The sequence below is a fragment of the Salarias fasciatus genome, chromosome 22 (assembly GCF_902148845.1).
Source record: "Salarias fasciatus chromosome 22, fSalaFa1.1, whole genome shotgun sequence".
Taxonomy (NCBI): Eukaryota; Metazoa; Chordata; class Actinopteri; order Blenniiformes; family Blenniidae; genus Salarias; species Salarias fasciatus.
Window position 1 is genome coordinate 28,844,724 of NC_043765.1, and position 17,495 is coordinate 28,862,218.

The following is a 17,495-nucleotide window of genomic DNA, read 5'->3' on the forward strand; positions in this document are numbered from 1 at the left end:
GGCATTTGAATCGCACGGGGGGGGGGGGGGGGGGGGGGGGGGGGGTGGTTTAAGCGCGCACACTTAATCAGGATGTTAGAAATTTTGTGGTTTAAAAAAGTAGCTTGTATTTGTTACAGGTGACTACTTCACTCAGTACAGTCAAAAAAACAAAACAACTTGTTAAATAAACTGCCTTTTACAGTTTTTAACAGTTGTTAACACACAAAAATCTAAACTTTTGCACAATTTGCATAACCTTAACTTAACATACCATTTACTCAACTCGAATTGTCACTATTTCACACTCCCTTATGACTCCGCGAGACTCTGATTTTCCTTCTTTACACTGTGACACCAATTGCACATCACCTTCTGGTCTAAACACGACACAATGTTCAGTTGTTGCACACAGCTCTCAAGTAAAAGCTCAAAGCTTAAACTGACAAAACATTCTGCAGTCAATTGCACATTAACTTGTCAAAACACTACAAACAATGTTCTGTGGTTACACACACTTCTCATGTAACGTCTCAGTGTTATCAACCTACAACACACAAGTTTTTAAAACTCAACACATTCAGGTCACTACACTGCATACCAGGGGTCGGCAACTGGCGGCCCGTGGGCCAAACCCGGCCCGCGACTGGATTCCAACACACACACACACACACACACACACACACGGAGACACAGTCAGGGGGAGGAGTTAAATCCCCGTATTTCAGGATAAGCGAACCAAACTCAAACACAACCGTTTCAAAAGGCATTTTCACAAAATGCGGTGTAGCAACACAGGGAGGAAACAGTTTTCACATTTCAACGTCATAATGAGGCTACGGCAACACATAAGAAGAATGTAAGAAACTCTTCACAAAGTGAAAAAAAGCATATGTCCCGTTTAAAGGTGGAACTTAGGTGTGTGAGGATGAAGGTGGCTCCGTTTACATCGAGTCTGGAAACATTTTAAGCGACCAGTGTTAACAGACGTTCAACCAGGTTAAACTGTGTGAAGTTGGTCATTCGAGCCATACTTTTGGGGTAGTCCAAGACACACACACTTGCTGCCAAAACCTAATTGGGGACGTCCCGTTACATGAACCCTTTACACACCAGTTTGTCAGTCCAACCAAACTTGTAGTGTGGTAACTAACAGACAGAGTGATCACAACAGCAGACACGAGAAGTACTTGGCTGCTTTAAGACTGTGCTGGGAGGCTGTTCATACTCACTCCCTCACTTTATACAACAGGGACAAGCAATACTGTCCAATCTCTGAGAGATTAGGTCGTGTATTATAATCTGGCTCCTACCTGAGATCTGTCGCTCTCATCCACAGTGTGCTTGCTGACTTCAGGCGATGACCTCTGCTGGAAACAGAAACAAGACACAATTTAAGAAACCAACAAGAATTAAAGGTCCCATGTTATGCTATTTTTCAGTCACGTCATATAGGTGTCAGAAGCCCAAAAACATAGTCTTTAAGTGTGTTGGCGCCAAATTACTCCTTTGTTCGGAGTTTCAGCGGACTAAAAAGTGGCTCTGATGAGCCCTCCTCACAACAGACTGTTTCTAAGCTTGCTTCCCGGTATGCACTTGAACGCATCTGTCCACGCCCACTCTCTCTCTCTCTCTCTCACACACACACACACACACACACACACAGAGGCACAGTCAGGGGGAGGAGTTAAATCCCCGTATTTCAGGATAAGCGAACCAAACTCAAACACAACCGTTTCAAAAGGCATTTTCACAAAATGCGGTGTAGCAACACAGGGAGGAAACAGTTTTCACATTTCAACGTCATAATGAGGCTACGGCAACACATAAGAAGAATGTAAGAAACTCTTCACACAGTGAAAAAAAGCATATGTCCCGTTTAAAGGTGGAACTTAGGTGTGTAAGGATGAAGGTGGCTCCATTTACATCGAGTCTGGAAACATTTTAAGCGACCAGTGTTAACAGACGTTCAACCAGGTTAAACTGTGTGAAGTTGGTCATTCGAGCCATACTTTTGGGGTAGTCCAAGACACACACACTTGCTGCCAAAACCTAATTGGGGACGTCCCGTTACATGAAACCTTTACACACCAGTTTGTCAGTCCAACCAAACTTGTAGTGTGGTAACTAACAGACAGAGTGATCACAACAGCAGACACGAGAAGTACTTGTAGACACAGACTGCTTGGGCTGCTTCAAGACTGTGCTGGGAGGCTGTTCATACTCACTCCCTCACTTTATACAACAGGGACAAGCAATACTGTCCAATCTCTGAGAGATTAGGTCGTGTATTATAATCTGGCTCCTACCTGAGATCTGTCGCTCTCATCCACAGTGTGCTTGCTGACTTCAGGCGATGACCTCTGCTGGAAACAGAAACAAGACACAATTTAAGAAACCAACAAGAATTAAAGGTCCCATGTTATGCTATTTTTCAGTCACGTCATATAGGTGTCAGAAGCCCAAAAACATAGTCTTTAAGTGTGTTGGCGCCAAATTACTCCTTTGTTCGGAGTTTCAGCGGACTAAAAAGTGGCTCTGATGAGCCCTCCTCACAACAGACTGTTTCTAAGCTTGCTTCCCGGTATGCACTTGAACGCATCTGTCCACGCCCACTCTCTCTCTCTCTCTCTCACACACACACACACACACACACATAGAGGCACAGTCAGGGGGAGGAGTTAAATCCCCGTATTTCAGGATAAGCGAACCAAACTCAAAACACAACCGTTTCAAAAGGCATTTTCACAAAATGCGGTGTAGCAACACAGGGAGGAAACAGTTTTCACATTTCAACGTCATAATGAGGCTACGGCAACACATAAGAAGAATGTAAGAAACTCTTCACACAGTGAAAAAAAACATATGTCCCGTTTAAAGGTGGAACTTAGGTGTGTAAGGATGAAGGTGGCTCCATTTACATCGAGTCTGGAAACATTTTAAGCGACCAGTGTTAACAGACGTTCAACCAGGTTAAACTGTGTGAAGTTGGTCATTCGAGCCATACTTTTGGGGTAGTCCAAGATACACACACTTGCTGCCAAAACCTAATTGGGGACGTCCCGTTACATGAAACCTTTACACACCAGTTTGTCAGTCCAACCAAACTTGTAGTGTGGTAACTAACAGACAGAGTGATCACAACAGCAGACACGAGAAGTACTTGTAGACACAGACTGCTTGGGCTGCTTCAAGACTGTGCTGGGAGGCTGTTCATACTCACTCCCTCACTTTATACAACAGGGACAAGCAATACTGTCCAATCTCTGAGAGATTAGGTCGTGTATTATAATCTGGCTCCTACCTGAGATCTGTCGCTCTCATCCACAGTGTGCTTGCTGACTTCAGGCGATGACCTCTGCTGGAAACAGAAACAAGACACAATTTAAGAAACCAACAACGCTTAACGTTTGAACTTAGGTGTGTAAGGATGAAGGTGGCTCCATTTACATCGAGTCTGGAAACATTTTAAGCGACCAGTGTTAACAGACGTTCAACCAGGTTAAACTGTGTGAAGTTGGTCATTCGAGCCATACTTTTGGGGTAGTCCAAGACACACACACTTGCTGCCAAAACCTAATTGGGGACGTCCCGTTACATGAACCCTTTACACACCAGTTTGTCAGTCCAACCAAACTTGTAGTGTGGTAACTAACAGACAGAGTGATCACAACAGCAGACACGAGAAGTACTTGGCTGCTTTAAGACTGTGCTGGGAGGCTGTTCATACTCACTCCCTCACTTTATACAACAGGGACAAGCAATACTGTCCAATCTCTGAGAGATTAGGTCGTGTATTATAATCTGGCTCCTACCTGAGATCTGTCGCTCTCATCCACAGTGTGCTTGCTGACTTCAGGCGATGACCTCTGCTGGAAACAGAAACAAGACACAATTTAAGAAACCAACAACGCTTAACGTTTGAACATAGGTGTGTAAGGATGAAGGTGGCTCCATTTACATCGAGTCTGGAAACATTTTAAGCGACCAGTGTTAACAGACGTTCAACCAGGTTAAACTGTGTGAAGTTGGTCATTCGAGCCATACTTTTGGGGTAGTCCAAGACACACACACTTGCTGCCAAAACCTAATTGGGGACGTCCCGTTACATGAACCCTTTACACACCAGTTTGTCAGTCCAACCAAACTTGTAGTGTGGTAACTAACAGACAGAGTGATCACAACAGCAGACACGAGAAGTACTTGGCTGCTTTAAGACTGTGCTGGGAGGCTGTTCATACTCACTCCCTCACTTTATACAACAGGGACAAGCAATACTGTCCAATCTCTGAGAGATTAGGTCGTGTATTATAATCTGGCTCCTACCTGAGATCTGTCGCTCTCATCCACAGTGTGCTTGCTGACTTCAGGCGATGACCTCTGCTGTAAATAGAAACAAGACACAATTTAAGAAACCAACAAAAATTAAAGGTCCCATGTTATGCTATTTTTCAGTCACGTCATATAGGTGTCAGAAGCCCAAAAACATAGTCTTTAAGTGTGTTGGCGCCAAATTACTCCTTTGTTCGGAGTTTCAGCGGACTAAAAAGTGGCTCTGACGAGCCCTCCTCACAACAGACTGTTTCTAAGCTTGCTTCACGGTATGCACTTGAACGCATCTGTCCACGCCCACTCTCTCTCTCTCTCTCACACACACACACACACACACACACACAGAGGCACAGTCAGGGGGAGGAGTTAAATCCCCGTATTTCAGGATAAGCGAACCAAACTCAAACACAACCGTTTCAAAAGGCATTTTCACAAAATGCGGTGTAGCAACACAGGGAGGAAACAGTTTTCACATTTCAACGTCATAATGAGGCTACGGCAACACATAAGAAGAATGTAAGAAACTCTTCACACAGTGAAAAAAAGCATATGTCCCGTTGAAAGGTGGAACTTAGGTGTGTAAGGATGAAGGTGGCTCCATTTACATCGAGTCTGGAAACATTTTAAGCGACCAGTGTTAACAGACGTTCAACCAGGTTAAACTGTGTGAAGTTGGTCATTCGAGCCATACTTTTGGGGTAGTCCAAGACACACACACACTTGCTGCCAAAACCTAATTGGGGACGTCCCGTTACATGAAACCTTTACACACCAGTTTGTCAGTCCAACCAAACTTGTAGTGTGGTAACTAACAGACAGAGTGATCACAACAGCAGACACGAGAAGTACTTGTAGACACAGACTGCTTGAGCTGCTTCAAGACTGTGCTGGGAGGCTGTTCATACTCACTCCCTCACTTTATACAACAGGGACAAGCAATACTGTCCAATCTCTGAGAGATTAGGTCGTGTATTATAATCTGGCTCCTACCTGAGATCTGTCGCTCTCATCCACAGTGTGCTTGCTGACTTCAGGCGATGACCTCTGCTGGAAACAGAAACAAGACACAATTTAAGAAACCAACAACGCTTAACGTTTGAACTTAGGTGTGTAAGGATGAAGGTGGCTCCATTTACATCCAGTCTGGAAACATTTTAAGCGACCAGTGTTAACAGACGTTCAACCAGGTTAAACTGTGTGAAGTTGGTCATTCGAGCCATACTTTTGGGGTAGTCCAAGACACACACACTTGCTGCCAAAACCTAATTGGGGACGTCCCGTTACATGAACCCTTTACACACCAGTTTGTCAGTCCAACCAAACTTGTAGTGTGGTAACTAACAGACAGAGTGATCACAACAGCAGACACGAGAAGTACTTGGCTGCTTTAAGACTGTGCTGGGAGGCTGTTCATACTCACTCCCTCACTTTATACAACAGGGACAAGCAATACTGTCCAATCTCTGAGAGATTAGGTCGTGTATTATAATCTGGCTCCTACCTGAGATCTGTCGCTCTCATCCACAGTGTGCTTGCTGACTTCAGGCGATGACCTCTGCTGGAAACAGAAACAAGACACAATTTAAGAAACCAACAACGCTTAACGTTTGAACTTAGGTGTGTAAGGATGAAGGTGGCTCCATTTACATCGAGTCTGGAAACATTTTAAGCGACCAGTGTTAACAGACGTTCAACCAGGTTAAACTGTGTGAAGTTGGTCATTCGAGCCATACTTTTGGGGTAGTCCAAGACACACACACTTGCTGCCAAAACCTAATTGGGGACGTCCCGTTACATGAACCCTTTACACACCAGTTTGTCAGTCCAACCAAACTTGTAGTGTGGTAACTAACAGACAGAGTGATCACAACAGCAGACACGAGAAGTACTTGGCTGCTTTAAGACTGTGCTGGGAGGCTGTTCATACTCACTCCCTCACTTTATACAACAGGGACAAGCAATACTGTCCAATCTCTGAGAGATTAGGTCGTGTATTATAATCTGGCTCCTACCTGAGATCTGTCGCTCTCATCCACAGTGTGCTTGCTGACTTCAGGCGATGACCTCTGCTGGAAACAGAAACAAGACACAATTTAAGAAACCAACAACGCTTAACGTTTGAACATAGGTGTGTAAGGATGAAGGTGGCTCCATTTACATCGAGTCTGGAAACATTTTAAGCGACCAGTGTTAACAGACGTTCAACCAGGTTAAACTGTGTGAAGTTGGTCATTCGAGCCATACTTTTGGGGTAGTCCAAGACACACACACTTGCTGCCAAAACCTAATTGGGGACGTCCCGTTACATGAACCCTTTACACACCAGTTTGTCAGTCCAACCAAACTTGTAGTGTGGTAACTAACAGACAGAGTGATCACAACAGCAGACACGAGAAGTACTTGGCTGCTTTAAGACTGTGCTGGGAGGCTGTTCATACTCACTCCCTCACTTTATACAACAGGGACAAGCAATACTGTCCAATCTCTGAGAGATTAGGTCGTGTATTATAATCTGGCTCCTACCTGAGATCTGTCGCTCTCATCCACAGTGTGCTTGCTGACTTCAGGCGATGACCTCTGCTGTAAATAGAAACAAGACACAATTTAAGAAACCAACAAAAATTAAAGGTCCCATGTTATGCTATTTTTCAGTCACGTCATATAGGTGTCAGAAGCCCAAAAACATAGTCTTTAAGTGTGTTGGCGCCAAATTACTCCTTTGTTCGGAGTTTCAGCGGACTAAAAAGTGGCTCTGACGAGCCCTCCTCACAACAGACTGTTTCTAAGCTTGCTTCACGGTATGCACTTGAACGCATCTGTCCACGCCCACTCTCTCTCTCTCTCACACACACACACACACACACACACACACAGAGGCACAGTCAGGGGGAGGAGTTAAATCCCCGTATTTCAGGATAAGCGAACCAAACTCAAACACAACCGTTTCAAAAGGCATTTTCACAAAATGCGGTGTAGCAACACAGGGAGGAAACAGTTTTCACATTTCAACGTCATAATGAGGCTACGGCAACACATAAGAAGAATGTAAGAAACTCTTCACACAGTGAAAAAAAGCATATGTCCCGTTGAAAGGTGGAACTTAGGTGTGTAAGGATGAAGGTGGCTCCATTTACATCGAGTCTGGAAACATTTTAAGCGACCAGTGTTAACAGACGTTCAACCAGGTTAAACTGTGTGAAGTTGGTCATTCGAGCCATACTTTTGGGGTAGTCCAAGACACACACACACTTGCTGCCAAAACCTAATTGGGGACGTCCCGTTACATGAAACCTTTACACACCAGTTTGTCAGTCCAACCAAACTTGTAGTGTGGTAACTAACAGACAGAGTGATCACAACAGCAGACACGAGAAGTACTTGTAGACACAGACTGCTTGAGCTGCTTCAAGACTGTGCTGGGAGGCTGTTCATACTCACTCCCTCACTTTATACAACAGGGACAAGCAATACTGTCCAATCTCTGAGAGATTAGGTCGTGTATTATAATCTGGCTCCTACCTGAGATCTGTCGCTCTCATCCACAGTGTGCTTGCTGACTTCAGGCGATGACCTCTGCTGGAAACAGAAACAAGACACAATTTAAGAAACCAACAACGCTTAACGTTTGAACTTAGGTGTGTAAGGATGAAGGTGGCTCCATTTACATCCAGTCTGGAAACATTTTAAGCGACCAGTGTTAACAGACGTTCAACCAGGTTAAACTGTGTGAAGTTGGTCATTCGAGCCATACTTTTGGGGTAGTCCAAGACACACACACTTGCTGCCAAAACCTAATTGGGGACGTCCCGTTACATGAACCCTTTACACACCAGTTTGTCAGTCCAACCAAACTTGTAGTGTGGTAACTAACAGACAGAGTGATCACAACAGCAGACACGAGAAGTACTTGGCTGCTTTAAGACTGTGCTGGGAGGCTGTTCATACTCACTCCCTCACTTTATACAACAGGGACAAGCAATACTGTCCAATCTCTGAGAGATTAGGTCGTGTATTATAATCTGGCTCCTACCTGAGATCTGTCGCTCTCATCCACAGTGTGCTTGCTGACTTCAGGCGATGACCTCTGCTGGAAACAGAAACAAGACACAATTTAAGAAACCAACAACGCTTAACGTTTGAACTTAGGTGTGTAAGGATGAAGGTGGCTCCATTTACATCGAGTCTGGAAACATTTTAAGCGACCAGTGTTAACAGACGTTCAACCAGGTTAAACTGTGTGAAGTTGGTCATTCGAGCCATACTTTTGGGGTAGTCCAAGACACACACACTTGCTGCCAAAACCTAATTGGGGACGTCCCGTTACATGAACCCTTTACACACCAGTTTGTCAGTCCAACCAAACTTGTAGTGTGGTAACTAACAGACAGAGTGATCACAACAGCAGACACGAGAAGTACTTGGCTGCTTTAAGACTGTGCTGGGAGGCTGTTCATACTCACTCCCTCACTTTATACAACAGGGACAAGCAATACTGTCCAATCTCTGAGAGATTAGGTCGTGTATTATAATCTGGCTCCTACCTGAGATCTGTCGCTCTCATCCACAGTGTGCTTGCTGACTTCAGGCGATGACCTCTGCTGTAAATAGAAACAAGACACAATTTAAGAAACCAACAAAAATTAAAGGTCCCATGTTATGCTATTTTTCAGTCACGTCATATAGGTGTCAGAAGCCCAAAAACATAGTCTTTAAGTGTGTTGGCGCCAAATTACTCCTTTGTTCGGAGTTTCAGCGGACTAAAAAGTGGCTCTGACGAGCCCTCCTCACAACAGACTGTTTCTAAGCTTGCTTCACGGTATGCACTTGAACGCATCTGTCCATGCCCACTCTCTCTCTCTCTCACACACACACACACACACACACACACACAGAGGCACAGTCAGGGGAAGGAGTTAAATCCCCGTATTTCAGGATAAGCGAACCAAACTCAAACACAACCGTTTCAAAAGGCATTTTCACAAAATGCGGTGTAGCAACACAGGGAGGAAACAGTTTTCACATTTCAGCGTCATAATGAGGCTACGGCAACGCATAAGAAGAATGTAAGAAACTCTTCACACAGTGAAAAAAAGCATATGTCCCATTTAAAGGTGGAACTTAGGTGTGTAAGGATGAAGGTGGCTCCATTTACATCGAGTCTGGAAACATTTTAAGTGACCAGTGTTAACAGACGTTCAACCAGGTTAAACTGTGTGAAGTTGGTCATTCGAGCCATACTTTTGGGGTAGTCCAAGACACACACACTTGCTGCCAAAACCTAATTGGGGACGTCCCGTTACATGAAACCTTTACACACCAGTTTGTCAGTCCAACCAAACTTGTAGTGTGGTAACTAACAGACAGAGTGATCACAACAGCAGACACGAGAAGTACTTGTAGACACAGACTGCTTGAGCTGCTTCAAGACTGTGCTGGGAGGCTGTTCATACTCACTCCCTCACTTTATACAACAGGGACAAGCAATACTGTCCAATCTCTGAGAGATTAGGTCGTGTATTATAATCTGGCTCCTACCTGAGATCTGTCGCTCTCATCCACAGTGTGCTTGCTGACTTCAGGCGATGACCTCTGCTGGAAACAGAAACAAGACACAATTTAAGAAACCAACAACGCTTAACGTTTGAACTTAGGTGTGTAAGGATGAAGGTGGCTCCATTTACATCGAGTCTGGAAACATTTTAAGCGACCAGTGTTAACAGACGTTCAACCAGGTTAAACTGTGTGAAGTTGGTCATTCGAGCCATACTTTTGGGGTAGTCCAAAACACACACACTTGCTGCCAAAACCTAATTGGGGACGTCCCGTTACATGAACCCTTTACACACCAGTTTGTCAGTCCAACCAAACTTGTAGTGTGGTAACTAACAGACAGAGTGATCACAACAGCAGACACGAGAAGTACTTGGCTGCTTTAAGACTGTGCTGGGAGGCTGTTCATACTCACTCCCTCACTTTATACAACAGCGACAAGCAATACTGTCCAATCTCTGAGAGATTAGGTCGTGTATTATAATCTGGTTCCTGCCTGAGATCCGTCACTCTCATCCACAGTGTGCTCGCCGACTTCAGGTGATGACCTCTGCTGGAAACAGAAACAAGACACATTAAGAAACCAATAAGAATTAATCTTTTCAATGAAGTATGTGAGGATGGAGTTGGCTCCATTCATGTTAAGTCTGGGATCATTTTAACTGCTCAGTGTTAACAGACGTTCAACCAAGTTAAATTCATGCAAGGCTTAAATCCATCAAAAAGTGTATACCACCTATCTCCAGGACACGTCATGGAAAAGCATGTAATATTCATACTCAAACAAGAAACAAATTTTATCACAATTTAACCTTATGCAATATTTTCGTCATTTGAAAGGAAAAGCCAAACATCTGTTAAATTGGTCCATATTCAATTATCCATGATATGCTGGCGTACCTGCTTGCGCCAAGGCCAGTCTGCATTCCCATAGTTGTAAGTTACTTCTTCACCTGGGGTAATGTCCTTTATTGCAAACAAGCATAGATGTGGCATCCCACCAATACCAATCGTCTTCATTTTGCAGTTTGGCTTTTTGTTGTCATCGTTCACAAGCCTTCCCAGTGACTTGTCTTCAACTGACGCATCAAGACTTAAAAAAAGAACAATAAAGATCATACTTAAAGTTACTTACACGGTTTATGTACATTGTTAAGCATCGCAAGACAGCTAAAAATATCATGTAAAATTTGGATAAAGAAAGATTTGATAGAAGGGAAAGTTGGATTCAACAGCTGAGCAAGCCATTGAAGAATTATATGAATTTAGAGCTGGATGAAAAATAGAAAATATATCTGCAACTTCGGGCTGGACAAAATTTCGATAGCAATATACCACGGTATATTTTTATTCAGTAACGGTGATATGAGTTTTAAACAAATTTTCGATATAGTGTATTACAGTATGCGTTTCACAATCACTAAGTGCTGTTCACGGCGCCGCTGATTCAAGCCGAACAGAAAGCGCCGCAAGAGAGTGATCAGTGCTCAGCAGCACACCACAGCTGGCTGTCCTCAGCTCAGGCTACAAGCTCGCTCCACCGCGGTAAGTTTGAGCTCCAAAATGAGAACTCATGATGTAAACGCGACTGAACAAGCTTCCACAAGCTAATTTGTGGCCACGAAATAATAAATCGTGCGCATGAAATATTGACTGGTGGCCACGAATTAGGTATATCATTCACTGAACAGTCCAGTAAAGTTAGCAGCATATTGACAGATGCGGACTTTCGGTCTCAATAACTCTTTAACAAAACATCAGCAACATACAAAGGGCGCCTCCATCCCATCGCTGTGAGGTGGACTATATGCTCCAAGCTCATTTTCATTAAATGTATCTGTCTATGAAGCAGCAGAAACAATGTTGATTTATATGAGCAGCCTTAGTGCTGCGGGGTTAAGGGACTGTCTACAATTAACAAGACTCTGCAACAGTGAAGACAAATACCACAAAAAAAATAAATAACGGGGATTCACTGCAGTGCCACCATAATCACTACAATCTTAAGTAATTCTGTACTTAACCTTAGTAATTCTGAGCACTTTTATTTTTCTTCCTGGTTGAAGCACCTTTCTTTAAATCTGTAAGAAAAACTGTGTTGTAGTTTAAAAGTTAAAGCTATTACTATTGAAAAGGTGAGTGTATGGCAGTTATTTCAATTCCCTGTCCCAGTAATATTTGTTTAGTTGCTCACTCTTTTTTCTGTTTATTGCAGTAATTCTGAGCACTTTTATTTTTCTTCCTGGTTGAAGCACCTTTGTTTGAATCTATAATAACATAACTGTATTTAAGTGTAAAGTTAAAGCTATTTATATTGAAAAAGGTGAAACTTAGTTTGACAGTTATTTAATATTTCTTGAATAAAAGGTAAACATTAATTTTATTGTAGTTTTTAATTTGTAAAATTTTATACTTGAGGAGCTTCCTGGATAAATAATTTCTAGTTTTTCAGGCTGTACATTATGTACAGGATTCTTAACAATTTTTCTGAGGCTTTTGTATTATTTATATCGATATTGGAATTATATCGTACCGACCGAAATTATCAACTATATCGTGATAAAATTTTTGGCCATATTGTCCAGCCCTACTGCAACTACAAGACCTATATGAATAATCTTAGTATCAAAACAAAGGTAACCCCTTTGGGTTTATTGTAGAGGTGAAAGCATCACAATATCTGTTATTGGGGTTGATTAAATGAAGATTTACACAATATTTCAATTTTCTACTGACAAAATCTACATTATTTACAGTGAATATCCCTTTTACATGAGGCCAGTGAAAGCATGGAACTCTAGAATCCAAGTGCTTGTGAAGCACCCATGCTCTGTGTGTCGTTTCACCGAGATCAGGTGAAGCAGGAAGGAGTTAGAAGTTTAAGCATAAAAATGGCCATTTAAACAAATTTAACCATCAAATATATATCGTATGAGTTTTCTCGTGTATAAAACTACAGATTAGGGCTGGGCGACATTGCCTAAAAATAATGTCATGATAATTTCAGGCTATATCATGATACAAAATTTATATCAATAATTTAAAAACTCCTCTAAAGTGCTTCAAGAATGTGTCACTGACATCTTTTGATGCATAAAATAACACAGTGCTGTTTTCTTTGGGGTTGTCTGTTGGGGTGGCAGTATGACAAAAAGAGACAGCAATTGGCTGGACAGACTGATCAGGAAGTGTGCATCTGTGATGGGGAGGAAGGTGGACTCTGTTGGAGCAGTCTTGGAGAGGAGGATGGGGGCTCTAATGCAGGGTATCTTGAGGAACCCCAAACATCTACTGCACGACACAGTGACAGCTCAAAAGAGTGAGCGGAGTAACAGGCTCCTGTCAGTGCGCTGCAGAACTGAGCGCTTCAAGAGGTCGTTCATCCCCTCAGCAATCAGGCTGTATAACAGATGTGACTGAGCCAAACCAAGTACACTATGAGCACTTTATTGTACTGTTGTTATTTATTATTTGCGTGCGAATGATTTGTGTGTGCTGCTGGACACCTGAACTTCTCCCTTGGGAGATTAATAAAGTTTTTATCTATCTATCTATCTATCTAACACCAGTATGTTGGCTGAAGTCATCCCTGCAACACTTCTCTACATTAAACCTTCCTGTTTGTAATATATTCATCAGTGGTTTCTGTTGGAATTTTTTCTATTTTATTTGCATTGATAAAAGGGGAAAAATTGCCCATGTCATGTATTCGTACCGATTACACATGCAAGAAAGGAGCATTTTCCGCTCTTACTTACCAATAACTTTTCCCTTTCCACTTAAAATCAAACAGGAACACTGCTTCAGTGTCATCATAGTGCCTCAAATCAAGGGGACTGTCCTGTTTGAGAAGGTTGCCACGGTATTCAAGCACAAAGTCTCCTTTTCTGAAATCCTCAGTAGCAAAAACACCTCGACCTTTAAAATAAGGACAAAGGAAACACCATATCAATATTTTTCATCTACAACAGCAGCCTGCCATGTTTAAAATCAGAAGCTATTGCTCTGGAAGCTACAGCAAAGCTGTGTAACAATATGGTGTAAGAGCAGTGGTTTTCAAATGGTGGGCCAAAAAAACAAAACAAAAAAAAACAAATGGTGGGCCATCAGAAAAGTCCTGGTGTGCCTTGGAAATTTTCAAATCCATAGACTATTACTAAATTCACAATTATACAACAAGTAATGAATAAAAGTGTGGACATTTTTTGATTACAAGATTCATCATAGTGCAGACATGAAGACTCTGCATTGATATAGAGACAAAGCATGACCTTGTAGCAGGGGAAAAAAATACAGGGTGGGCAGCAGCATTGGGTGGAGTTATTTCTCTGAGCAACTGAATCATTAATACATGTACAGAAATTTTACCCAAATATTTCCAAAATGGCTCAAAAATGCTGCTTTATTCAGCTCTCCCAATCCACATAGCCTGTACAAAGTTACCATTAAAAATGAGATATGCATCAGATACGGTGCTGACTTAACAAAAAATAAAATATATATAAAAACAAACCTTTGTGCAGATTGATAAAACGCTCTTCGAGTCCAGCCTTATCAATTTTCAAGCAAATGTGTTGCTCTGCATCCTGTTGTGGAGTGACTCGTTTTCTCTTCCTCACTCTCTCCATTGTGATCTCTCCATTGTGATCGCCAATGTGATCCATCTCATCTGTTGAAGAGGAAACTTATTTATGAGTCACCAAGACTAGTTAACAGATTCTCAGTTAACTAACATGCACCATTCATTAGTTTTGTAAATGCTTGAACATAGTTTTGTATTGATGCCGTACCTAAACACTAATACAGACTATGAACCCTCATAATAAAACCCTCTTAAAAAGCAAATACAATGTGTAGATCATTAAAGTATTAACCCTTTTCTATCAAACGCATTGCTAATTTGTATTATAGACACAATATGAGTATAGCCATTTCTTGATCCCCTTTGAAATCTGATGATGTACAGTCCTGGAACACAATTTTAAATTTAATAATTTGAACAATGTGTTTTCATTATAATACACTAAACACAGTCTTATATCAAAGTTTAAACCATAACCGATTGAAAATCTCAGTGCAAATCTCAGAGTCAATTCAATCAGCAAAATCTACTCACTCTTCAATGAGTCATCCCCTTCTCCAAAGACTATATCATTAGTTTTTATCATAAACTGCAAAGGCATTCACATTAAAAAGTTCACCAAGACCTGTGCAGCGCACCCCTCAACTCTTCTGCCCCCAAACTAATTAGCAGAAGTGGGATCAAGTCACTGATTTGCAAGTCACAAGTCCAGTCTCAAGTCGAGACTAACGAGTCTCAAGTCAAGTCACATTTCAACTCATTTAAACAACAAATCAATGATACATCAAATTTAGACAGTTTACATAAATACTTTTAAAAGAATACTCTGAAGATTTTGGACCCACACCCTATCCCTATCATTTACAAAGTGAGTTTAGCTCATAAATACCTTTTTTGTGTCCGCTCGTCCAGTGCCTGGCTCCCAGCTGTTAGCATCGTAGTTAGCTTAGAGCAACTACGGGAGGTGAAGTGGAGACAGAGCCAGACTGAGAAAGTGGACAAAATCCTCCTTCCAGTGGTCCAGGGGACGGCGTATTAGCATGCGACGTAAATCCGAATGGTTATAAAACATTTTAAAAGACGTGTTTTCTTTTCAATCCGTTAAAATAGCATTTTGATACATACAGATCTGCACAAGCATAGTGCTCCGCGGAAGGATATACCGGAGCACAGCGGCTGAGTCTATGCTTCTACTGCTGTGCTCCGGTATATCCTTCCGCGGAGCACTGCACATGCTCAGGTCTGTGTGTATCAAAATGTTATTTTAACGGATTGAAAAGAAAACACGTCTTTTAAAATGTTTTATAACCATTGGGATTTACTTCGCGTGCTAATACGCCGACCCCTGGACCACTGGAAGGATTTTGTCCACTTTCTCAGTCTGGCTCTGTCTCCTCTTCACCTGCCGTAGTTGAGCTAAGCTAACTACGATGCTAACAGCTGGGAGCCCGCGGCTGGAAGAACGGACACAAAAAAGGTATTTATGAGCTTATCTAACTCTGTAAATGATTGGGATAGGGCGTGGGTCCAAAATCTTCGGAGTATTCCTTTAAAATCTATAATCATTAAAACAAACTCATTGTGTGTATGTGTTTGAGAGACTGAAACATTAGAACATGAACAGAGTTGTGTATTTTCTTTTTATTTAAGGTAAATATTAAGTTTAATGAAACCTCTCAACCATGAGCGGTTTTTGCTGTGGGGCGTGAGGGCAACTGCTCAGAACATTCAATGAATCAGGTGTAGGATGGGAGTCAGGAGAGCCCCAGCTGTAAAGGTAGGTTCACTATATGTTATCCTACAGCAGGGGTGCCCGACCGGTCGATCGCGGAGTGTCCCCAGGTAGGCCACGAGGTGCAGGGAGGAAAAAATAGTTTGTGCAGTTAAAAAAAAAAAAAAAAAGGCATGTGTGCACGCACGAGCAACCGTGTGTGTGTGTGCGCAGGCAGCACTTCATGCACAACAATCAGCAGTGGTGCGGTGGTGGTGGCGGCACCACCCCCTGGCCTGACTCCGCAACGTGAGCTCAGAACTGATTTCCGGTCCCTGGGTTGAAAAGTGCAGCTTCTGCGGCTCTGTGGCAGTCTTCATCGGGCTCAAACAAAAAGTGTGTTTATGATCATCGAACGATGTTTATTTGTGTGTACGTTTGATAGCCTCATGTACATCCAGTTGTCTTATATCGCTGTTAAATCGTGGGTGCTTGTAATGTGATAAATAAAGATGTGTGTCACCGAGGCGTTCTAAGTGTTTTTTTTTTTTCTGCACCAAAATTACTAGATCGCTCAACAGAGTAATTTGATCCAGAGAAGTGCTTTGTACAGTTTGAAAAATGAGTCAAGAGCCATCACAGTGTCAAAATCAGCTTACTTCACCTGCCACAAACTGATTAATGTCTCTGGTATTGTACATAAAGAGATATTTTGCCCCAAAATAACTTAATGTAACACAGCGGAGTCAGATTTCCAACATTTGAACACAACCAGTACTTTTTACTACTGGGAACACGACTTAAGGGCCATCACAGTGTAAAAATCTGCTTTTTTACTTGCTAAAAAATTATTCATGTCTTTGTTATTGCATGTATATGGACATTTTGCATATTACATGGATTGATAGCATGATACCAAGTCATTTTTAGCAAAAACATGCAGGTCTGTGAAGTGTGGGGGGGGGGGGGGGGGGGGGGGGGGGGGGGGGGGGTGAATCACCAACAAGCCTGTTTAACAGCAATAAGGCAATTGGACATACAGGAGACTATCAAACACACACACAATTAAACATCGTTCGATGATCATGAACAAACTGGTTGTTTGAGGTTGATGAAGAACGCCACAGAGCCACTCAAGCTGCGCTTTTCAGCTGTCCGCGGACCGGAAATCAGTTTCTGGCAGAAATCAACTTCTGCCACAACACGTGTCTTATCAGCATGGCGGCGCAGCGTCTTGCCCTGCCGTCACTCTGCATCCCCACCGCCCGACTAGGGCTACGCGAGTGGTGGGGTTTAATGTTCGCTCAGTGTAAAGTACACGCTGTATATAATAAACCACTT

The 17,495-nt window shown here is 42.5% G+C and overlaps 1 protein-coding gene across 34 annotated transcripts in view; it reads right to left on the reverse strand.

Moving 5' to 3' along the window:
- Positions 1-15,292, reverse strand: part of LOC115408983 (serine/arginine repetitive matrix protein 2-like) — a 31,653-nt gene extending 16,361 nt beyond the window's left edge. For 3 of the 34 annotated variants that reach the window (XR_003933834.1, XR_003933866.1, XM_030119930.1), the window contains exons 1-16: positions 14,375-15,292; positions 13,620-13,779; positions 10,762-10,954; positions 9,847-9,903; positions 8,853-8,909; positions 8,342-8,398; positions 7,831-7,887; positions 6,835-6,891; positions 6,324-6,380; positions 5,813-5,869; positions 5,302-5,358; positions 4,306-4,362; positions 3,795-3,851; positions 3,284-3,340; positions 2,289-2,345; positions 1,293-1,349 (exon numbers count right to left, since the gene is read on the reverse strand). Coding sequence is in view for 1 of the 34 variants with exons in the window: in XM_030119930.1 (XP_029975790.1) it covers positions 1,293-1,349; positions 2,289-2,345; positions 3,284-3,340; positions 3,795-3,851; positions 4,306-4,362; positions 5,302-5,358; positions 5,813-5,869; positions 6,324-6,380; positions 6,835-6,891; positions 7,831-7,887; positions 8,342-8,398; positions 8,853-8,909; positions 9,847-9,903; positions 10,762-10,954; positions 13,620-13,779; positions 14,375-14,525 (1,245 nt within the window). In the remaining 33 variants the exon portion in view is untranslated. The remainder of the gene's footprint in view (positions 1-1,292; positions 1,350-2,288; positions 2,346-3,283; positions 3,341-3,794; positions 3,852-4,305; positions 4,363-5,301; positions 5,359-5,812; positions 5,870-6,323; positions 6,381-6,834; positions 6,892-7,830; positions 7,888-8,341; positions 8,399-8,852; positions 8,910-9,846; positions 9,904-10,761; positions 10,955-13,619; positions 13,780-14,374) is intronic. The other 31 variants (XR_003933848.1, XR_003933835.1, XR_003933851.1 and 28 more) reach the window with 31 other exon arrangements.
- Positions 15,293-17,495: the final 2,203 nt, after the last annotated feature.